Here is a 25,161-nt window from a genome sequence, read left to right on the forward strand (position 1 = left end):
TATTTCAATACTATTGATTTTTATATTTTATATAAATTAAAAACATAATTTTATAGTTTTTACGTATTTATAACTTAGGATTTATTAAAACGGAAGCGAGATTCTAAAATACAAGCATAAGCTTCTAGCCTGTTCTTAAAGAAATTTTAGAAACGAGATTTCGAAAGCTCCTACAAATTTTTGATTCCGATTCCGATTCTGATTTCGAAGCGGAAAGCATACATCTGAAAGAGCTTCCCGTGCAACCTAGATACGAATGTAAATGAGTCTCATGTTGCTCATGTTACAAATTATGAGTCCTTATAAATCATGTATAAAACCCAAAACTAAATATTTTCTATGCAATAAGTAAAATTAGAGATAAGCACTAATGACATCTCTACTCTAAGTAAAACAAATAAAACTATAGTAAATTTTAGTTTATTATTGACAATATATATGCATATATTTATGTGAATTATGAATCTCTGATATTATATATAGTAATTATTTATTTATTGTGACTATATATTTGTATACCTGCTTTTCTTAAAATATTATAATTATCAAATTTTGCCAATTTTACACTAATTATAATTTGAATCAGCCATAATTTATTTTTAAGACTTTTATTAGTTTACGTGTATAATATATATGGATTTTACTATATTTTAAACTTCCATATATCAATATTTGGGAAAATAATAAATATAATTAAATAAAAATAAAATATTATTTTAGTTTAGATTGGTAAAAAAATAAAATAACTCAATGAAATAATACGATAACAAATACATATATATATATATATATATAATCTTTGTGTAAATAAATACGGCTATATTAATTTTATAAACTAATAATTTATATCGATATATAAATTATTTAGAAATAACCAAGATAATATTGTTTTTAATATTATTTTAGATTTGGTTATATTCTAAGATAGAAGTTGTATCTCTATTTTATTACATCCACAACAAACATGTTACAAAAGTAATTGTTTAACTAACATCACAAATCTTAGTAAACTTGAATAACATGAAACAAATTTAAGTTGACAGAAAAGAGTAGAAAATGGAAACTAAATCCTTTTAATTAATAAATTTATTTATTTTTAATGAGAAAAGTTATGAACCTCAATATACAGAACTCATACACCAAAACAACAAATAAATCAACTAAGAAATCAAACTGGGTAAACAGGGGCGGATCTAGCAAGCATTGCAACATGGGCCACACCATAATAAAAACAAAATTTTCAATCAAAAGGGCATGGGACATAGGAGATTAAGCCATTTGAGTTCCTCAATTTTCACGACAACTCAAAAAACAAATTTACCAAAAAAAAAAATATTTCACGACAACTAACGGAAGTTTAAAATTTTGTATGTTGCACTTGCCACACCTAGTATTCACCTAGGTCTGCCCCTGTGTGCAAATAAAGTGTTTGTATCATTTAATAAAGACCAAACAATTCTGTATGATAAATTGATAAGCTTTATTGAATGATACACAATGTTATTTCCTATTTGGATAACCTCATATCTTGGAGGTAATATTCACGGAAACCTGATCCTATAATAAAAAAGCTAGTTTTAACCCGCGCGCCCGTGCATATGTTTGTTTATAATTGCAACTTTTAAAAATGTCGTAAACATAATTGTTTATATTCTAGTTATATATTCATAATTTTTGACAATGTTGTGTCCTGTTCGATGTGTTTAGCGTCCATTTATAAACTATGAGAGTGTGTTTTCTCATTTATAGTGCTTTATTGATTCTACTTGGTAAAGTAAAATCAAAGTGTAAAATGTAGAAGTTTCAAGTTTGTTGGTTTTATGTAATTATAATATTAATATTCGGATTAAAAGTTGAATATCCTTACTAAAATTTTATATTGATATTTTTTTTAAACAAATACATTATTCAGTCAGAAACATTAAAAATAGTGCGTGAAAGTTACGAAAAAATAAGTACTGAATTTTGCTAATTTTATAAAGCAAGAATAATTTAAATTAAACAATTGACCCATTTTTTATCATAAAAATTTTGGTACTTAATAAATATACAATATGGATCGTCGTGGACTATAAACATGAAACAAATACCATCTATTTTTTCCGGAAAAAAAATTCATTGGCCTTCTACCCACTTTTCACATTCACAAAGAAAGTTTTGTTTCAATGTCTTATCTCTTTGTCGGTGCCAAACCTTTGCATTGTGAGTTCTTTCTAAACAACCGAGAGAAATTGTTCTTAGATTTAACACTCTAAAAACTGCAGAAGATAAATCAATTGAAAACTACTGCAGATTTCTACATAAAGGTTTTTGTTGACTACAGTCCTTAAAAAAGGTTCTGCAAATCAGAAGAACGGCTCTGATCATAAGAACGGTTCTGACCATGAGGAAAAGTAGGAATTTAACCTGACTCGAGTGGTTTTAAACATAAAATTAAAATCAGAACCAAATATATATGATTTGCTGGTTTTCTTCTGCATATTTTATACAAACTTAGTTAAATTTAGTTATTAATACTTCCAGTAGACATAATAATGAAATAAAATTTAAATACATATAATTATAAAAATCAATATCTTAACATTATAGATCTATAGTTGTGAGTTATAAAATTATAAACAAATATAATTTAAATATAAAAAATATTTGTGACAGTATTATTTCAAAAATTATATTATAATAGTTTAAAGGAAATTAAAAAGAAAAAAAAATAATTAATAAATTTGGTTTATAGTAGTAGATTATAAACAGATTCATTTTTATTCACTCATATATTTATCCAATCCGAATATGCTGTCAGTTTACGGTTTAATTTGGTTCAACCGCTGGTTTGATCTAATTTTAAAAACATTGATGACAACCAAACTTGGACTACATTTGTTCAGAAAAGTTTTTTTTTTCCTTTTATTTAAAGTAATCAAAATGTATAAGTAGTGATCTCTAACGGAGTAAGAGTCCATGTGCTCTTAAAGACAAAATAGTAATCTCACATATTCTTAATGAATCTATCAAACTCTTCTTTTAATCTATACTCTTAAGAAATGTGGTTAAAGTCAATTATTCCCTGATTTTATCTAATCAATCGGATGTTTTTGTTTTATTTATTTCTCGTCCCTCCTCTTCCCTCTCCTCTCCTATTCGGCCTGCTCTTTTTTTCTTTTCTCGAGCACCATTGTTTAGGTCGAACTTGTTTTACATTTGATTCAATTCATACCCAACCCTACGGTAAGCAATTTTGACGAATTATAAGTGTACATTGATTCAATTTGTACTCAACACTAATGGTATAACTTTGTATAACTTGACACAACTATATTGGTACAACTGGTATAACTTATTATTAGTTGAACCATAAAATCCTATACCTTGAATAACTAGATTAGTGAAACTGTAGAAAAAAAAGAAATGAAATGAAATTATGATATTACAAAACTTATATATTTCATGAAATTAAGTATTTTATTAGATGGTTAGATGAGAATTGATTATAATAAACTGAATATAAGTAACACAACATGGGTATCCAACACTACATTAAGCATTACATGTTTCCCAACTGATTCAATTCGTACCCATCAGTAATGGTATAAATTTGTATAACTTGGCACAACTATATTGGTACAACTGGTAAAACTTAGTATTAGTTGAATAGTAAAACTTGTTAACCTTGATAGTGAATTTGTAGAAGAAAATGAAATTAAATGAAATTATGATATTACAAAACTTATATATTTCATGAAATTAAGTATTTTATTAGATGGTTAGATGAGAATTGATTATAAGAAAATGCATATAAGTCTCTTGAGTACAGTAAAACTAAGAAAAAAATGAAAATAATAGAAAAGTAAAATTTGAACTTTGAAATTTGTTTTTATTATATTTCCGCCCAGTTTTGCCTCCCATTTTCTAAACACCCCGAAGTCATATGTAATTCTTTTGTAAAGCATACAACTATTTTTAGGCTTTTTCTGTTTCTACAATCCTCCCAATCCTCTCAATCACATTTTCCATCATCTCATCTCTCTTTCTCTCTCTTTGCATAATGAGCAATCGGTCGGGTTCCTCTTCCACGAGTGGTGGCTGGACAAGAGTCAGAAGTCAGGGGATCCCTATCAGGTTACTGCAGTTCAGGTGTCATCGAGCTCATCTCCAAATCTGGTCCAAACCCTTTCCGCCGATATTATCGATGTTTCCATGCGGCTCAAAGGAAAGTAAAACCATTTAACTTTAGTTATTAGTGTTTCATATTTTCTATAAACCGCCATTAATTATCGATGTTTCCATGCGGCTCAAAGGAAAGTAAAACCATTTAACTTTAGTTATTAGTGTTTCAAATTTTCTATAAACCGCCATTAATTACTCTATTTTGTAGCTTATGAACGACAATCGTGTCTTCAGATGGGTCGATGAGGCATTCAAGTATGAGATGCAACATTTGGACTACCAAGTTCGTGTGCTAGAAGAAGAACTTCAACTTCTCAAAGCGACCACAAGAACTGAAGGAACCAATAATGGAAGGATAGTTGTAGGTTGTTGTTTAATCCATGTTGTCATAGTTCTAGGGATTTGGTATTACAAGTAATTTGAACTTCTATCAAGTTAATGCAATGACTTACTCTACAGCTTTGAAGATAAAATTATAAACTTGGTTGTTGTTTACAAAAGTATACACGTATTATTCTAATAATTGTGAACAACTTTGAGGATCAAATTCTTAATATTGTCCATCGGTATTTTAAAATTTATATATTTCATAAAATTAACTCTAATATTATATGGCTAGTTGAGAAATGATTGTAGAAAACTCCACATGGAAATCCCAAATCCTAAAACTCTCATCACTCTTGTTCAAAGAAAAGTTTGTGTATAATTGTTTTCCTCTACAGCTTCGAGAGAAAAACACATAGCAGTTCATGATATACATTTTAATGTTTGTGTTTTTACGGTTGTATAACTGAGCGAAACTTAGTAAAACTGCTAAAAATCCAAAAAAAAAGTAATGGAGATAAAATTCTAAACTTGTTTGCTTGTTTACAAGTATGCACATATTGTAGTAATAATTTTAAACATATTTTAGATTTAAATTCAAAATAATAATTCTATTAAAAATTGTGATTCTTTTTGATTGTTTACAAGTATTACCTTATACTTTGTGACTTTTCTCTTAATATTGGCTTTTTGTGGATCCATAAAAATATACTTCATGAAATTAACTATATTATTACATGGTTAGATGAGAAATGATTGTATAAAACTGAATATAAGTGATATAACCTTAAAATAATTCTCTTGAGTTACAACTAAGAAATTTGAAAAAAGGAAAGTGAAACTTTGAACATAACCTGATTCAATTGAGTTTAAACCTAAAATTAAAATCAGAAGTAGATATATAAGTTTTCTGCTTTTCTTCTGCATATTTTATACAAACTTAGTTAAATTTATTTATTAATATTTCCAGTAGACATAATCATGAAATAAAATTAAAATACATCAAATGAAAATAATTATAAAAATCAATATCTTAACATTATAGATACATAGTTGTGAGTTGTAAAATTAAAACAAAGATAATAAAAATGAAAAAAATATTTGTGACAGTGTTATTTCAAAATTTTAATTATGATTGTTTAAAGGAAATTAAGAAGAAAAACTAATTAATAAATTTTGTTTATAGTAGTAGATAATAAACAGGAGTTTTTCAAAACTAACTCATCTTTTCAAGTCAAACTCAAAACCAACCTTTTTTTGTCATTACTATTCATCAATGAATTTTTTATATTATCCCTATGTTTTTGAATTATTTACAAAATTGCCATTATTATTTATTTTTTTATTAATTTCGAAATTCACTGAAAAACCAAATACACCCACACCATTTCTTTTTATTTACAATAACACCATTATCATCAATTTTTCCAACCATCATAAACCACCATTTTTGAGCTCTTAAAGCTCTAGAATTCAATTTTCAACCACTTTTTTTCTCATTTTAAACCAACAAATCTTCATTTCCTCTCATTTCCTCTACATTTCCATCTAAAACACTCTCATAACTTTCAATTTCATAAACACAAATTTCATATTTTTGAGTTTCTTCATTAGTGAATAGTTAAAGGCGGTTATTTTTGTTCATATTTGGAGTTTGAACGGTTGAGAAGGTTGGAAACGAGCTTTACATCAGAAAAAGATAACTATTTACATGGTTTTCATCATTTTTCAGATCTGTGTCGAGATAGTAGACTGTTTTGTATGTCTACGCCTATATGCAGACGTACGATGCAGTTTACTTGTCAACGCACATGTCAGTTTTGTATTTGACCAAACAAGTTTTTTTTTGTACCGCAGACTTCCCCAGCAGTCTTCGTCTTTATCTTTGACAACAAAAACAAAAATTTAGGTAGACTTACTAAGACATCTACGTAAAAGAGGTTAGTTTTACATTTGACTGAACTTTTACTTTTTATTGTAGACTTCAACGGAAGTCTACGAAGTGTAGACTGCCTGAGAAGTTTGCAAAAGGTCGGTTTTGCATTTGACCAAAACTTTGACTTCGTTGAATATGTTAATTTTGTGTTTACTAAAAAGTTGAAAAATTAATTAAAATTTTATTAAATCGTAGACTTCATATGCAGTCTTCTTATCTTAAAAAAAAAGGTAGACTACATGTGAAGTCTACTATTTTATTTTGGTCAAATGAAAAACTAACCCGTCGAATTTGATAGTAGACTTCAAACGAAGTCTAAAAATATGTAGATGTTCGTTTCCATTTACTCGTAGAACTAACATCTTTCAAAAAACCTCAAAAATGTTGACTGCATATGAAGTCAACTCCCGGAAGTCAAATCATGGGTAAATTTTGGTCAATTGAAAAAACTAATCATTTTGAAGTGTAGACTGAAATGGAAGTCTACATGTGTAAAATCACAACTTTTTTTCAAATATAGAAAGTAACCCGTAAAATTTTCAATTGCAAAAACTAACCCAAAGAGTAGACCTATTTGATAGTCTACATTAGTAAACTGAAAATAACGTCTACATCTTCGTTGATTGAATATGGAGTCTACATTGAAAATATATTAAAAGTGAATTTGTGTATTATTCATTAAGTTTTTTCAAGACTTTTTTTGTTTGACAGTGTGTATTAGTTAATCCTAACGGGTTCGAGTGATTTTGAAAAGAAAATCTGTTATAATTATGAAAGTATAATACTTTTAATTTGACTATGTTGTTAGCTAGTAATTGTAGACGTATTTGTAAGTCTACCTTTATAGTTTTATGAAACATGAAATATTTCTCCGCTAATTATGTAAACTGTATTTTTCCGAAAATAGCTCTGTTACCTGTTGTATACGGAGAATGAGTGGTGAAAGACTCTTTGTGAGAGTTTGTGGTCAATAATCGGAAAGGAGGAAGAATGTTCCTTGTGCATGATGGCTGTACACATGGTGAACTTCTTGAAATGGCACAAGAAGATTATGATTTGGACAAGAAAATCGAGAAGATGGTGCTAACATTTTCCTTAGCAGACGTTATTTTACAACAAATGACTCTGAATAGGCGAATACTCCTCTTATGCCTGTCACGAATGATCAACAAGTGCAGAACTTGATCGAGTTATCTAAGACTCATTTTGTACGCCTTTGTGTATCAAGTCAGCGCCAACTACACTAGAAATTTTTGGATTGACTATATGTTAGATAATAAGTGTAGACATCTTTGTAAATCTACAAATGTATACTGCAGTTGAAGTCTACGTCGTAAATTCTATTAAAAGTGCATTTGTGTATTAGTCATCATATTTTTTTCACGATTTATTTATTTTACAGTGTATGTTAGTAAAATTTTAATGGTCTTGGATGAATTTGAAAAGTTAATGTGTTATAATTATACACTTGAAGCTTATTGCAAAAATTTGTGATTAGTTTTACTCTTGAAACTTCTTAAGAATTTTGTATAGAATTTCCTCTTCTCACATGTGTGTTAGTTATTATTTTAGCTTAAGGTGGTTTTACTTGTTTGGTTGATTAGATCTTGTGAAAAAAATGATATCTAACAAAAAATTAATAATATCATACAATTGAAACACAACTAAAAATTAATACTAAAAATTAATATTTTATTATGAAAAATTATTACAGAGCAATATATTAAAAAGTATTCTTGAGTGTGTTTGATTTTTAATAATCTTGATGCCTCAAATAAAGTCTTGAAAAAGAGTACATGCAAAATAAGATAAAGTTATGAGAAAACATAAGATAAAAATGAAATCATATTTTAGTAGACTTTTTATAAAGTCGATATAAATTGATTATTTAGTAGACTTTAGTTGAAGTCTACACTAACGGAAAATTTTCATATCTAAAAGTGTAAATTTAGAAGATTTGAAAATACTTTGTTCTGAAAAATATTTTAAAATAGTTTTTTTTGTCAACCTTGTAACAAAGCAAAAACATAAAGTATGAATCTATAAATTTAGTTCAATATAAACACAAAATATTTTATAATGAATATATGTAAAACTTATATTTTTGGGAAGATGATTTTAAAACTTTGGAAGAGAATATCTGCAAAATAAAATAAAATTATGAAAAATAAGATAAAAATTAAAATCATATTTGAGTAAACTTCTAATGAAATATGCTTAAAAGTCAAGGCTAGTAGACTTCAGCCCTAACTTTTAAGTTGAAGTCTACTCTATCAAAAAGAAATTAGATCTGAAAAATATATACATTGAAAATATGAAATAAGTTTAAATCTAAAAAACTTTAAAAAATATAATTTAATAGATAAAATAGTAATAAATTAAAGACATAAAATTTGAATATGCAATAAATACTAGAACACATGCATATTTAAAATCTATAGATGTAAACCTTACATTTTGGGAGGAGAAGAGAACAACCATGGAAGAAAATTCCTGCAAAATAAGATAAAATTATTAAAAAACATAGAAAATAAAATTAAAGTCATATTTTTGTAGATTCCTTAAACTTTGTGGGTTTAGTAAACTTCATATGAAATCTACTAGCTTTAGTTTATAAGCAGACTTCTTTAGAAGTCTACACTGTCTGATAATTTTCAAATCTGAAAAAATATATACTTTTTGAAATGTGAAAATAATTTTAAATCTGATAATATTTCACAATATAGAATTAATAAGATAAAATAGTAGCAAGTTAATGCACAGAGCTTGATCTATAAATTTATTTGAATATAAACATATAAATACATATTTAAAATCTATTAATCTAAATCTTACATTTTTAGAGCAGAAGATGAAATCCATGAGTGATAATACCTACAAAAAAAAAGATAATATTGTGAGAAGTAAATAACATAAAAATACACATTTAACATCTATAGATCTAAACTTACATTTTTTAAAGGAGAAGATGAAAACCATGAATGATAATACCTAAAATGACAAGATAATATTGTGAGAAAGACTTGAGAAAATTTTAAAGAGAAATAAGAGAAATGAAAAAGTTTTAGAGAGAAAGGAAAGAATTTTAGAGAGAAGGGAGAGAGTTTTGAAGAGAAGTGAGAGAGTTTAATAAAATTTGTGCAGCCACTTTAGAGAGGGAGTGTATAAATTTTATTTATATAGGGAGACAAAATATAACTAGGTTAAAATTTACGACATTGTGGATTTCTTTTGAAGTCTACTAAAATTAAAATGTTGGAGTAGATTTTTACTGTAACATAGTAGACTTTTTTGGAAGTCTACTATAATAATTTCATTATTGTTGTTTATTCTTTATTATTTTAATAATATTAATATATGATTTACTAAATTTATTTCTTTATTTTTTAATAGTTATAGTATATGATTTCACTTTTTTACTCTTAAGGAACTCAACTAATTAGTTTAAATATAATGACTTTTTTGTAAAAAAAAAGTTGAAAAATGTAGACTGAAAAAGACGTCACCAGATAAATAGACTTTATTGTAGGTCTACGAAACCCTAAACCACAAATCTCAAACCCTAAATTTTTTTCTTTATAATAAAAAGTATTAATTATTGTGTCAAATATCAAATTATACAAAATATAAACTACTAAACATTAATATACAAATTTAAGTCAATAAAACAGAAAAAAAAAAATCTAAATATAAATCTAACCCTAAGAAGTCTACCACTAGAATACATAACATGTTATAACCTTTTGTTTCTAAACCATATTGTCTAACACATGGTTACCAAATTAGAGTATATTCTTTAAAATTGTTTAGCTATATAAAATTTTAATTTATTTACTTCATATTGATCATTATATTGATGATTAATTAACAATATCACAATAATTATTTTTATACATTTCAAAAACATAATTATTTATAGATCAAATTACGATGTAGACTACATAATAAGTCTACACAATAGACTTCTTAGGAGGTCTACATATATGTAGACTTCTTTTTATTACGTGTAGACTTACTAAGGAAATAATTGTAAAATACATTTCTGTTTTTTTTGTTTGGTCATAAGGGTTACATAGTATTTTTACTACCCCTTTAGGTTGGTTTTGCATTTGACTGAAAGTGGGGTATACTTTTAGGTTTGACATGAATATTTATGTTAGTTTTAGCAATTCTACCATAATAAACAGATTCATTTTTATTCACTAATATATTTATCCAATCAGAATATGTTGACAGTTTACGGTTTAACTTGGTTCGGCCGCTGGTTTGATCTAATTTTAAAAACATTGATGACAACCAAACTTGGACTACATTTGTTCAGAAAAGTTTTTTCTTTCTTTTACTGAAAATAATCAAAATGTATAAGTTATGATCTCTAACGGGGTAAGAGTCTCATGTGCTCTTAAAGACAAAAAAATAATCTCACATATTCTTAATGAATCTATCATACTCTTCATTTAATCTATACTCTTAAGAAATGTGGTTAAAGTCAATTATGCCCTTATTTTATTTAATCAGTCGGGTGTTTTTGTTTTATTTATTTCTCGTCCCTCCTCTTCCCTCTCCTCTCCTATTCGGCCTGTTCTTTTTCTCTTTTCTCGAGCACCATTGTTTCGGACTTTTTTTACATTTGATTCAATTCATACCCAACCCTACAGTAAGCAAATTTGACAAATTATAAGTGTACATTCATACCCAGAACTACATTAAGCACTACATGTGTACCCAACACTACTTTAAGAACTACATGTTTCCCGATTGATTCAACTTGTATCCAACACTAATGGTATAACTTTTTATTAACTTGACAAAACTATATTGGTACAACTGGTATAACTTAGTATTAGTTGAACCATAAAATCGTATAACTTGTATAACTAGATTAGTGAAACTGTAGAAAAAAAAATGAAATAAAATTATGATATTACAAAACCTATATATTTCATGAAATTAAGTATTTTATTAGATGGTTAGATGATAATTGATTATAATAAAGTGAATATAAGTGACACTACATGTGTATCCAACGCTACATTAAGCACTAGATGTTTCCCAATTGATTCAATTCGTACCCATCAATAATGGTATAAAATTGTATAACTTGGCACAACTATATTGGTACAACTGGTATCCCCTACATATTAATAAAGAAACATTTAAAAAGTTATAACATGTAGTTTGTACTAATTAAAAAAGTGTCGTACTGACTTGTCACGTAATTAAAATGCTAATTTTGCTTATGTGGCGGCTTGAAAATCAATTGAGAATTTTGTTAGTCTAAAATTAAATTTCTAGGTAATGTTATATTATATAGTATGTCCATTATGGACCATTCATTTATCAATTTGAAATTATTATATATTCTTTACTTAAATAAAACCTACGGAATTACCTAATGTGGTTAAGATATATATGTCAATTAATGATTTTAAATAATAAATATTTGCTAACAATTTGTATACTTTCTATCATTTTTAATTATTTATTATTAAAATAATTACAAAATTACATTAATCATATAATAAAAATTTAGATTTTTTTTTGTATATGTTGTATTTTGAAAATTTCAAAACGAGTATAAATTATTAAAACTGTTAAAACTCTCACATAAACATTTGTGATCAATGTTAAATTTTTTTCTATAATAATATACAATGATTATAAAATCATATGAATAAATAATTTTATTTTAATAGGTGTTTATGTTAATACATATATATATATATATATATTTCATATCGTTTAAATTAAACTATACATCATATGAAAACACATATTTATATTTTGATATATGCGTTGAACATATATTGAAAAGGTAATATTTTAATTTTGAAATCCTGCTAATTTTTTTAAGTGATTATAAATTATTGAAACCACTAAACATTCTACATTAAAAAAATCTTTGGTGTAAAATTTGTTACACAAATATGCAAATAATCATAAAATTATATGAGTAGAAACCTCGTTTAATAAATATTCATATTAAAAGTATACTATATATCTATGTTAATATCATTTAAATTTAATTATATATCATATACGATAGATAAGATTGATTGTTTTGACTAATTTACCCTAAAATGATTGCGAATAAACAAGAGCCGTCATTTGATTTATATGCGCACGCCAATTTATTACATAGTAGTAACTAATTTCTTAGTTATTTAATATATAATTATTATTTTATTATTTTATTATATGCAAAAAAATATAAAATAAGTAATAAATATAAAATAGCTATTCTGCACAAGGCGCATATCTTAACCTAAGTATGTATCTTTTTAATAATTTGAAATCTTAAATATTTTCTAAATCTCAGGCCAAAACAAAATAACAAAATGAGAATAAACTCAAAAATCAATATTTATATTGAGCATTAACCAAAATGAAAAAAAAACGACACAAAAATGAGAAAAATATTGAAGATAGACATGATTGGAACGTGAACGTAAACTTCTCATGACCATAATTAAATTTTAAATTTCTAAATCATGATATAAAACCGAGCTGACATAGTTTCATTCTAACCAAATAGTAGGCCTGAGATTCTTCGGCCTAAACGTTAGGTTCTTATGCGATAAGTGACTTTTTGACTAAAATATTTTAAAAAATAAGATCATCTCATCAATAAACTAATTATGTAGTTAACAATTTTTTTTTTGAAAAATTGTTTAAGAGCCAAAAATATTAATCCGATCAAGAATATAAATTTTATTTTTCTATACGATATTTTTTAAATAATTTTCATATAAATTTATCATATCCTAGTAACTTAGTATTAGTTGAACCTGATAGTGAATTTGTAGAATAAAAATTAAATTAAATGAAATTATGATATTACAAACTTATATATTTCATGAAATTAAGTATTTTATTAGATGGTTACATGAGATTTGATTATAAGAAATTGAATATAAGTCTCTTGAGTACAGTAAAACTTAGAAAAAATGAAAATAATAGAAAAGTAAAATTTCAACTTTGAAATTTGTTTTTATTATATTTCCGCCCAGTTTTGCCTCCCATTTTCTAAACACCCCCAAATCATGTAATTCTGTTGTAAAGTATAACAACTATTTTAGGGTTTTCTCATTTTCACGATCCTCCCAACAGCATTTCCCCTCATCTCATCTCATATCTCTCTCTCTCTCTCTCTCTCTCCTCACACACACTTATATCACAACAATTTTTTTTTTCTTTTTTTTTTTTTAAATAGAAAAAACACATATAGAAGTTTTTGATACCATAGGGTGGTCCGGATCAAAAACAAAACATACTTTGATGCCAATTAAGCTCCTCCTTAGAGCTAAGAGAGTTTTCTCTGATACCACTGATAGGTCCCTTGACAAGGGCAATCAATGTTGATCAAAACAAGAACACAAGAACAAGAACACTTTTGTTCTCAGGGACAAGTTTACTGCAAATTTTCTCTTCTTCCTTTCATTCAACGTGAACCGATCTTAAATACAAAATAGATTAACTAACCAACACTTCAACGTGGGCAACTAACACATCCACTAACTAAGGAAACACGAATACACTAAACATAAAATAAATAAAGATAAACTATTGAAACTATTGATTTGATCATGGTGAAGATGGCCACGTCATATTCTTCTCCAAGTTGTATCTTATCAATACTCCATTCCTCCAAACAACCTTTTCCTCAAGGTTTGACACAAAACATGGAATCTTCTCTGAATCCACGTAGCTTTCCGAGGAGCAAATAATTTCCACATAATAAAACATTCAGAAAACAAACGCTTTCTTGTCTCACAAGCCGACTTTGGAAGACGCGTTTGATAAGAAGAATCGCATTGTGGCGGAGTGGAGGTGAATGACTTGTAGCTAGAACCCCTTTTCTGAATACACATGACGGTGTGAACTTCTTAATTATCTCGTAACGGTGGTGGTTTACCAGGAACTGGTTGTTCTTCGTTGAGCATCTTTGGTTTTGAGGTCGGCAGTTCATGGCTTTGGATTGGATGCGTAGGAGCAGTAATGGAGCGCCCATATGTTTTGTGGGCAACGCTTCGGATCCAAAGTCGTGTGATAACGGCTTCAATGTGGGACACATCAATGAATTCTTTGAATAAGTCCTTGTTCGGTAAAGGAGTAAAGCTTGAGTCCTCAACAATCTTTGAATCCATGGCTTGAATATTTTTTCAAAATACGCAAAGCCTAGAAACGGTGAGTCTTCATCACCATTGATCGGAACCGCATCATCGTAGACATCATAGCTTGGCTCTTCATCGTCATAGACATCAAAGATAGGAGCTCCATAGATCTCGTTGTAGAGGTCCATAGATTATGCCTCCAAGGATAGTTTGGTTCCTGCTGAACGTTGATTCGGCGGAATGCCGTCAACAAGAACAGAACTCCTCTGATACCACTGATAGAAAATAGAAAAAACAGAGATAGAAGTTTTTGAAACTGCTCTCCAGTTCATTTCATTTCATTTCATCCTCTCAATTCCTAGGAATCTCTCTACCCTCTCACATCACGAACCGAGATCTAATTAACGAATTAGCATTATGGATCCATTGGAGGAGAAAACGAACAAAAGGGAGATGAAGAAGATGAAGGAACACTTCGACAGTGATTGGGTACATAAAATCAAAAAAGGAAAGAAAGCATATGAGAATATTTTTTGTCCTGTGAGAGCCTGCCAGACTTTGATTCTCTCCAGCGTTATAATAAAGTTTCATAACATCTCTCAGCATACAACAGTTGGCCCGTTATCGATGGCAGCATCCCTCACACCTGAAGAAGACTCGACTCTTTCTGTTGCTTTCTTGGCCTATCCATTAAAATTACAGAATTATCATATATTATAGGTAAAACAGTAAGTGAACAACAAAGCTTTATTCTTACCTCTTCATCCCAATTCGTAAAGACGGTGACAAGTGAAAGACATATAACTTGAACAACCAATGCGCATATGATTCCAAGCCAAAGGCCCTTCATATCAAAATGATTATCACATTTTCTTTTAGATTACTACAGTTAAAATTAATGGTTATTTTGGAGAAAAGATTATGAAATTTGAGTTGATTTAATTTTAATTTACCCGACCACCAACGTGAAAGTGAAAACCAAGTAACAAGCCTGAAGGTACTCCAACAAAATAATATGACCCAAGATTTATGAATGCTCCTATCTTCTGCCATCCACATCCTCTGGCAACCCCTATTTATAAACCGGAAAAAATTAATTAGCAATAACCATACTTAACCAAGTGTCTTTACTTGTACGCAAAGAAAGAAAAGGAACCTGAGAGAACACACTGAAGACTGTCAAGAAAATTGCCTAAGGCGAGAATCGGCATCAATGAGGCTACATAGGTGACTACTTCCGGTTCACTACTGTAAGCCATTCCCCATATATTCCTTATCAGTATCAAAACCAATCCAATCACTATACTTTCTGCGATTGCGATGCAAATGACCACACGCACCGCAAGCTTAGCCACTCTTGGATTCCCCGCTCCTAGCTCGTTTGACACCCTCGTGCTGCAAGTATTTTAAAGGAAATTCGATATGGTTTTATAATGAGTTTGATATTAAGGTTACGTGATTTGGGTTATATATGTTTAATTACCTTGCAGCACCACTAAGCCCAAACGGGATCATCCATACTGTTCCTGCTGTATTAAGACTGCACGTAAACAAAATTTAGTTACTTCCAAAATTTAACTAAATACTCTTGGATTAGGAAGATAAAAATATTCAGTTATATGTTTTGTTCTTACCAAATTGAGAGAACAGAAGTTTCGAGAACCGGATTTGGAAGCAGTCCTGATAAGAGAACCAGAAGCTCAAAGGACCACATCTCTAAGCTGCACTCAAACAAATCAAACTTGTGAACAAAAAGGCGGTCGTGACCGCAAGCAGACTAGTTATTCCGGGTAACTCTCCAATACAATACATTTTAAATATCATAAATTTAGTATTTAAGAGACAAAATCTCAAAAATAGCACTCATTTTTAGGGGGAAAAACTAAATTACTCTTAATTCTAAACTCTAATCCTACCATCCCTTAAATACTAAACCATAAACCCTGATTACTAAACATAAACCCAAATATTATATAAAAGCCTTTTTAACTTTTAATAAATGTTATTTTAGAAATTACTTTTAATGTGTTATTTTAGTGTTATTTGAGGGTATTTATAAAAGTTTGTTATCTCTTATTATTTTTTAACTTACCAGACCATAAGTGCAGAAGGAATAGCAAGTCTCATAAAAGGGAGGATGTCGTGTAGAGCCTCCTTAGAGAAACCGATCCAAGTCAGTGAGCAAGCAGGCGATAACTTTACGTAACAGAACAAGAGTACGACATTAAGCCAATACGAGATAGTGTTAGCCACAGCAGCTCCTTTAAAACCTAAACCAGATTTCAAAACCAAGACCCAACATAGGAGGACATGAAGACAGGTGGTGATTCCAGAGCAGATGACCACAGGAAACACATTGTTTTGTGCCTGCAAAAACCTGTTAAAGCATTGAAGTAGACCATAGGCAAATATGCTTGGGATCATGAATCTTGCGTAGGAGCCAGCGAGTGTAGCAATGGATTTGTCTTGTCCGACGAAGAGAAGAAGGTGTTCTGTGTTAAACCAAATGATGGAGAGAGGAACAGAGAGTAGTGTAAGAACAAACATTGCTCTTTGCATTTGTATCCCCAACATTCCAAACATCTTTGCCCCGAATGATTGGCCACAAAGGGTATCTAACGCACTTGCTGTTCCCATCTGTTCATGAGGAAATGAAAAATGGTGGATTTAGTGTAGTTTTCTTGCTTCACAAGTTTCTGTTAACGCAATTTGTAAACAAATACGTGAATATTAAAATTTTGATATAATGACATCATTTCACTGTTTTAGTGCTTGACATATTGGCTTCAAGTTTAAGTAGGAAAAGGGGAAAAAATATATGCACAATGTTTTAAGAAGAACTTTGATAGCTTGGCGTTTTCACTTTTGTCCGTAAAATGACAATTGTTTTTGTTGTTATTAAAATTCAAAAGGAGTGGTAGAAAAGATGCATACGCAAGTTGAATATTCAAACAAGGTGACCTGATACGTCCATAATATATAATTTTCTATTTATATTATGAATGATGTATAAATCATTATTATTTTTTTTTTGATAAGTATAAATCATTATTATTTCTATTTTTAGAGATACATCAATGGTTTAAAAGGTAGATTAAAATCCAAAGGTGCATAAGAAAGGAAATAAAGTTACCCTTTAGCCAATCAGTTTAGAATTCGCTAATTTCCTATGATAAAATTTCAACAAATTAAAGATACATGCTTAAGTAGAAATCAATATGAGATATATGTAAAGTGAAAGTGAAAAAACTAACGAGGAAACTGAAGCCGGTGACGGAGGCAAAAGAGGTGGCGATGGAGGCAGCAGAAAGAGGAAGAGGGCCAAGATGGCCGACGAACATGACAGAGATGACTTGAAGGCAAAACTGAAGAAGACTGACGCCGATTAGTGGACCCGATAGCCATAGCTGCTTCTTCAATTCTTCTTTTACACTACTTTTCTTCTCTTTCTCTCCGATTAGAGGCCATGATAATACATTATTTCCTGTTTCTCTCTCTTCCCTCATTGTCTTTTAATCTAGGCAAATAAATAGCAAAAGATAATGACTGAGTAACAAGGATCTTTCATGTCTTTAAGTGGTTTATTGTGTTTGGTTTGGTCTCTCTCTCTACTGATGTGTGGTGTGTGGGGACTGGTACTTTTTATTTGTTTTCATATTGATCAATGTTTGACCCAAAAACGATGCTAATGCTGCTGATGTTTGTTGGAATCATACAATAAAAAATTTAAAGATAATAATTAGATTCTTGAGGTTTAGCAGAAATCTTGAAAGAATCAAATGAGAAAAAAGAACAAAGACTTTATTGATCAAAAGATTGTATTAGAAAAATGATTTCTAATGTAAAGTGAATCAAAGAATGTATAAATATTTATAGGATGTGTTCTAGGTCTAAAATGGAAAGAAGATCACTTGATTAAAGAAATGTATCTCTTTATTTATACAAAGAAGAAGCTAAGGCTCCGTAGTAAAATGAACCTAATTTATTGTCTAATGAGCCTTGAGAGAGGATGTAAATCCACCCCCAACAGTAAGCCCCCCAAGTTCGTAGAGAGAGATGAAGTCGATCTCTATGAATTTTACGAATAGGGTTTATTAGACAATCAACTAGACACATTCATGTCTATGACGATTTAGGCGAATTTACTTTGAACTTATGTCTAGTAAAAGGCGAGTTTTCTTTAAACTCGTGCTTAACGAAAGACGAGTTTACTGGACTCACGCTGAGAGAAAGACGAGTTTACTGAGAACTCGTGCCAAGTATAAGGAGAGTTTCTGTAAACTCATGCCTAGCCAAAGGCGAGTTTTTGTAAACTCGTGTCTTAACAATAAGCGAGTCGACTGCAAACTCGTGCCTAATAACAAGCAAGTTCAATTTAAACTCGTGCCTAAAATACAAGTTTACCGAACTATTGCCGGCCCGAAGTCTCGTGTTGAGATCGTGTGTGCCGAGCAAGTTGTTGGCTTGTATGTTCGTCAGGCTATGATAACGTTCCTTCGATGCATCAAAGAGAGCATGAGAGCTCTTGTTCCCGGCATTATCCAGATTCGGTGATGACGTCTTGTGAAATGGTGGCGAGTAAAAGAGGGCTTGGCTTGTGAACATGTCCTAAGCCAAGCTCAATCCGAACTTGTGATAGACCATGAATTTTACCCACTTTTAGCCATGGTCTATAAATGTTTTAATATATATTTACTACTATATAGAGTCTATTTAGAGTATTTACAGGTTCAAGGACGATTTGGAGGAATGTGGTGATTTTGGTGTCTTTTGGAGCCTTTTGAGTGCAGAGCTGCACAGACTCGTCAGATGTCTAGCTATGTTTGGAGACCTTGCGACCGTTAGATTACGCTAATCGTTTGATACAAGATAGATCTTTGAGTTATCTTTCCAATGCCACCGGTTTGAGGTCAATCATCATCATGTAGCAAAAGTTATGCCCGTTTTACTGAAGGGTGGTCAGTCTGCCTCGCGAGAGGAAGCTGTCAAGGAGATGAATGACTGTCAATCGATGTAACAACATTTGTGTCGGTCGACAGAGATGTCATAATATGGGCTGAGCATATTTTATGACCGACTGAAGCCCAAAAGCAACCAAAAATTACCAGAATACCCTTGGACGACCAAAAATTCTATTTATGTTATTTATAAGCCATTGTTGACGGCTACGCTATCTAAGCTTTATTTTATTCATAGTTCTTGGTTCGGATAGAAGAGAGGAACTCCTTCAGAGTCCTCTTGGAACTCCATTATTTTGGTTTTAGTTATATTTTATGTTATTCATCTATTCGTCTACGATTTCTGTGACAAACATCATGCATGAGTAGATCCACCTGCTAGGTTTAGGAATTTCTAGGGTTTTGAATGAATTTCTGAATTTTATGATTGTTAGGATATCTAAAGATCTCTACATCAGGATAGCTTGTAATACTAGGATCTAGAGTAGTTGGAAAACTACGAGAGTGTGACTAATTGCTTGAACCTAGAATCATAGGACAATTGAGAGGCACGAGAGTGCAATCAATTAACGGAACCCGAATCCTGCTGGATTAGATACCTAGGTGCATACGAGAGTTGGTCTAGGAATCTAGTTGAACATAATCGATCAGATCGATAACACTTGCCTAAGGCAGTGTCGATTGACGCTTATACCATAGCATCGATCGACACTCAATCCGTAGCATCGATCAACGCTCATACCATAGCATCGATCGACGCTCGAACTGTGTTAACATGGAGAGCTGAAACACTGAACTTAGTCAATAGATTAGACTCACAGCGAGAGCTGGTTGTCTTTTGCATTAGATATCGAGTTCTAGAATCAATCCTTAGAATCTATAGTTTAGAGTTCTAATAACCTGAATGAAACCCTAAGTCTAGTAACCATCCTTCCATCAAACAACTCTTTGCCAAGCTGAACAATTGTCTTGTTCAACTTGTTTACTGTTTACTGCTTTGCATATCTTTATTTACTGCTTTAAACCTATTAGCCTAGCTTAATCAAACTAATTAGATTTATTTGGTTCCCTAGCTCCCTGTGAATTCGATCCCTAAGTACTACAACTCGACCTCTTATTTGAGAGAGTATAAATCACTCCTTAGGGTAATTTGAGTGATATCAACTTGTCATGTGATCGCGAGCTCGTGAGACCAAACTTTAAGATGCTCGCCGAGTTACTGGAACCAGCAAGTTGTGCTGATCTGTTAATAGGTGATCGCTCACGCGACTGTTGGGGTTGAACTGGTGCCGAGTCGCCGACGAACTTTGAACGGGAGTGGTGAGCTGTCTCACGTAGTGATCTTGTGAAGATGAGTAGAATCATAACATGGGCAGTAATAGGCTGGAGCATGCCAAAGCGGGTGCTCAAGCTCCAATCCTCATAAGCACAAGCCCAAGCCAAGTCATGAAATGGCAGCAAGAGGCAGAGCAAGAATGTATGATGGTGGTGTCGGGAACTGAAATCCCTAAGCCTCTAATCGTGAGCAGGAGCAGATCAGCAGGTCAACTCCAGAGCTTGTTCTCATCAAACTCTTCTTGTCTTAAGCTTGTGCTGGTTGCGGTAAGCTCTTCGTGAGAATCAGAATCTGGGCTTGTCATTTGTGGCGCAATGACAAGAGACTGATCCGAGCGTGTCACATGTCTAGCATGCTAATTGATTCTGGCTCACAAAGAAAAATATGATGATCAGATGAGTGTTGACCAAAAGATATAGCCAAGTACTGTATAATTGATAAGCAAGCGAACTTGTTTTTAAATGTTCACGAGTTGCAGATGATAAATAATTATCAAACTATTAACATCATAGGCTACCAACAGTAAAACCACAACATGAGATGAATGAACAGCTTAGAGTTGTTTAATTAGTTTAAACCAGAGCTATAATGTCTACCACATGTGCGTAATTTAAAAATCATTAAAGCATGTGGTAATTTAATAAGAAAGCTTATCTTTGCGGTGAAGAGGAAACAAGCGTCCGAGGTTGTGGTTTGTATCTTTGCGAAGAAGTTACCGTCGACGTTGTTTCAAGATCTTGTTACGTCATAACAAGATAAGATAGGATCTGTGTTTGAGTGTCCAGCTCTGGCTCCTTGGTGTTGCGGATCTTAAAGACGTCGCCACTGATGGAGCATAGGAGGCCGAGCTTCCTTGTAGGCAGCGTCTCACTATTTCCATCTCGTTTTGTTCTTGAGAAGATTGAGTCGGCTGCGGCAGGCCTGCTCGCAAGCAACAAAGCCTTTTGTTTTTGCAGAAACCTGCAACTGAACATCACACTTTGCAGAAACAGTGGTCTCATCGTAAGGAAGAGATAGACAGAGCTGATGTTTGCAAACACTTGAGCTGCCCTAGAGAAGGCAAATGAGCTTGAGCTTGTCCAATGCCACAGAGCTCGTTGATGTGCTCTTATAACGTTCACGAAATGGCGAACTAGGAGCTTGATAAAGGCATGACGTCAGCTTGTCATTATGCGTTGATCATCACCCTCCGTTCTGCTAGCTTCACTGATCGAACCCTCGTGAGGAGGTGACGCCGTGATGAGATGATTGATTGTTCCTCACGGCCACAACCAGAAATCTTCGAAGTTGACGAGTTCGTGATCTTCGTCGGCAAGGTCGAGGCTGAAGTCGACAAAGAGAGAAACGGCCATTGTTGCTTCATCTTGTTATAGCCCACCAAGTGTTCGATTAAAATCCTACAAGAAAGATCTCTTTTTGAACAGAAAGCTCGTGCCTTTGAAGTTCTTTGGTCTGGAGATGTTGAGCTGACCCACTCGCTTGATGTTCGGTGAAGGCAGGGGATGGAGATCTCAGACCACTTCTCCCCGAAAGCTCTTCTTTGGTTTTGAAGTCAGATGAGCGGTTGCCACGGTGAAGAGACGACAAAGTGACGAGATGATTTGGTTCATCGTTACTGTTTTCTTCACGGACTGGAAAGAAGCTCGAGCAGTCACCGGTGGATCAAGGTGAGTTCGGCATGTGATTGAACTCGACGTGGTGGTGGAGAAGCGAATTGACGAGTTCGTCATCTATGAAGACGAGATGCCCAGATCGGAATCATCCGATCATCACGACCAGTTCTCACCTTGACGAGACGGGACGATGATGAGAATCTTGGGCTCTTTGGTGGGCTAAGCTTTCATGAGAAAGCCCCCCTTTTTTTTCTTTTTTTTAGAAATTAATTTGGGTGAAGGTAGATCTAGGATTCTCCCAAATTTGATATGTTTTGATGATATTTCTCCTTGTGCCCCTCGTCCTAGCGCCAACTGTTTGATCCAAAAATAGTGTTTATGCTGGTGATGTTTGTTGGAATAATCTAAAGATAATGATTAGATTTTTGAGTTTTATGAAAAATCTTGAAAGAATCAAATGAGAAAAAAGAACATCCAAAAATTTTATTGATCAAAAATTGCATTACAAGAATGATTTCTAATGTAAAATGATTCAAAAAATGTATAAAATCCTTATAAGATGTGTTCTAGGTTTAAAATGGAAAGAAGATAAAGAGAAGTATCTCTTTATTTATACATGAAAAAAAAGTAGGGTTCTATAGTAAAATAAACCTAATTTATTTTCTAATGGATCTTGAACGAGGACGTAAATCCACACCCTCCAACATGCAATCGTAATGCAATCGTAATATCCGGCTATTCGACACAGGAACATGCAGCGTAGTGATTTAAATTATAAATTAGTGTATGTCTCCCACTCATATTGTAGGCTATGTTTTTATTTGTTTCAAAATTCAGCTTTAAGAATTTCTTTTAGGCTTCGGAAGAAATATATATTTGGATCCAAATAACCAATATGAATTCTATCTAAAATAAAAAAATATCAAACCATGCCATAACCAACACAAACATATAAAGCGAATCTAAATTCTTTTATTTGAAGAATAACCAAACTTCTCGAACGAACCAAAAATTCCAAATATCTAAAACATTAGTATATATCAATAAAAATATTAGTGTCTGTAATTACTCAATTACTGAAAATGTTTATTCCCAAATGATATCATCCCTTCTCAAGATTTTGGATCGGAGTTAAAGTTTTCAAGTACATTTTAGCAGATGTCGTCGTTTAAAGCTGGCAACATTCTCCCAAAAAAAAAAAAAAAAAACATTCTCCAAAAATTTCTAAGTCATTACTTACGGTCTTTCCATCAGCCAGGACCTCTAAAAAAATCTCAAACAAATGAGTTACCATTGTATTATAATATTATTATTATATAATTAAAATTTAATTTAAAAGTTACCACTGGTTGATGAAAAACAATTGTCTGGTGAGTTTTCTTATGGACGTCTCAAGAGTTTTTCTTTTTACTTATTTTCTTACTTTTCTATTATTTTTTAAATAGTGAAATATTCACTTGAAAAATCTCCCACCGAAGATGTTTTACACCTTTCTATAATTTTTTTTTTGTCAACCATTTAATTTATATTCATAATATCATAAAGGTTTTATATAGGTCTAGTTTTATAAAGGTTCCAACAAACCACATAGTTTAAGTTTTTCATTCTACCTTCTCTAGCTAAATTATCAGCTTGAGTATTACAAGATCTAGGGACTTTTTGAAAGCTGAAGCTAGCTTTTCCTTCTTTGATGAGGTTATCAATGTATTCGATGTATGTTGGGCATGATAGACTCATTGGTTTTGGAACCATAGGAATTAGCTCTTTGTGCTGGGGAAGCTGCTTGTAGAGCATGGCTGAACCACCACAAAATGTTACTGGGTGGAAGCCTACTCTTTTTATTTGGGAGATGGCCATATGCAATGCTTCGGCGTCTGCTTCAAGTGGTGAGCCAATCGGTTCTATAGCTGCCTTGCCATGTAACACCAGTTTTGCGTCTTTGTTGTACAGTGCCCATCCTATTCCCGCCTTTTCTTCTGAGGAAGTCCATGATGCATCTACAAAACAACAAAAGCCATCAATGTTACGTATCACTTCATTAGAGTCTTTGGCTTTTTCTAATGAATTTTCTTGGATGGTGTGGTTTGGCATGTTTATAGGAGGGTATGGGTCTTGTGTTTCTGTATTGTTAGCTTCCATCCAAAGATTTCTGTCTATCAAAGCTTTACCAATGGTGTCTGGGATAGCCCATTTCTTTCCATTGAACACTAGGTCATTTCTCATTTTCCATATCCACCAACCAAGGAAAGGGAAAAAACTTACATCCTCTCCCTGGATTTTTCCAATGTTCTGGAGAATATTTATGTTTTCTAGAAGTGAGTTTTGAGGAGAGAACAGACCTGAGTTCACTGGTGTGGGAGCAAGGTTCCATATCTCTTTACTGATTCGACAGTGGAAGAGCATATGGTTAACTGTTTCTGATTCCTCTCCGAAGCTTTGGCAGGTGTCCTCAATCTGTATTTTCCTTCTGCGCAAATTTCCTGCAACATGGAGAGCATTGTGTATAACTCTCCACCAAAAGTGTTTTATTTTGGAGGAGCATTTAGTTTCCACATGTTTTTTAATGTTTCTTCTTGCCGGTTACAATTCTCGTGACCCTGTGGATTTGAGTTAGTTTGTATGAAAGAGTTTCTGAGAAGGTTCTAACCTGATTTTACTGAGTAATATCCATCCTTTGTATGAATCCATGTGGTGAAGTCTCTTGCGTTCGTCACTG

General features: G+C 31.6%; 1 protein-coding gene across 1 annotated transcript; it reads right to left on the reverse strand.

Annotated features, from left to right (window-relative positions):
* Nucleotides 1–14,921: 14,921 nt before the first annotated feature.
* LOC106392081 (protein DETOXIFICATION 16) lies at nt 14,922–22,882 on the reverse strand. Its single transcript, XM_013832856.3, has 8 exons — nt 17,793–22,882; nt 16,631–17,175; nt 16,173–16,259; nt 16,022–16,078; nt 15,695–15,933; nt 15,492–15,610; nt 15,296–15,382; nt 14,922–15,221 (listed from the first exon to the last, which is right to left on the reverse strand). Exons 1-8 carry the CDS (start codon nt 18,042–18,044, stop codon nt 15,138–15,140), a joined length of 1,470 nt encoding a protein of 489 aa, XP_013688310.1. The 5' UTR covers nt 18,045–22,882; the 3' UTR covers nt 14,922–15,137.
* Nucleotides 22,883–25,161: the final 2,279 nt, after the last annotated feature.

This window comes from Brassica napus, chromosome C9, assembly GCF_020379485.1.
Source record: "Brassica napus cultivar Da-Ae chromosome C9, Da-Ae, whole genome shotgun sequence".
Classification (NCBI taxonomy): domain Eukaryota; kingdom Viridiplantae; phylum Streptophyta; class Magnoliopsida; order Brassicales; family Brassicaceae; genus Brassica; species Brassica napus.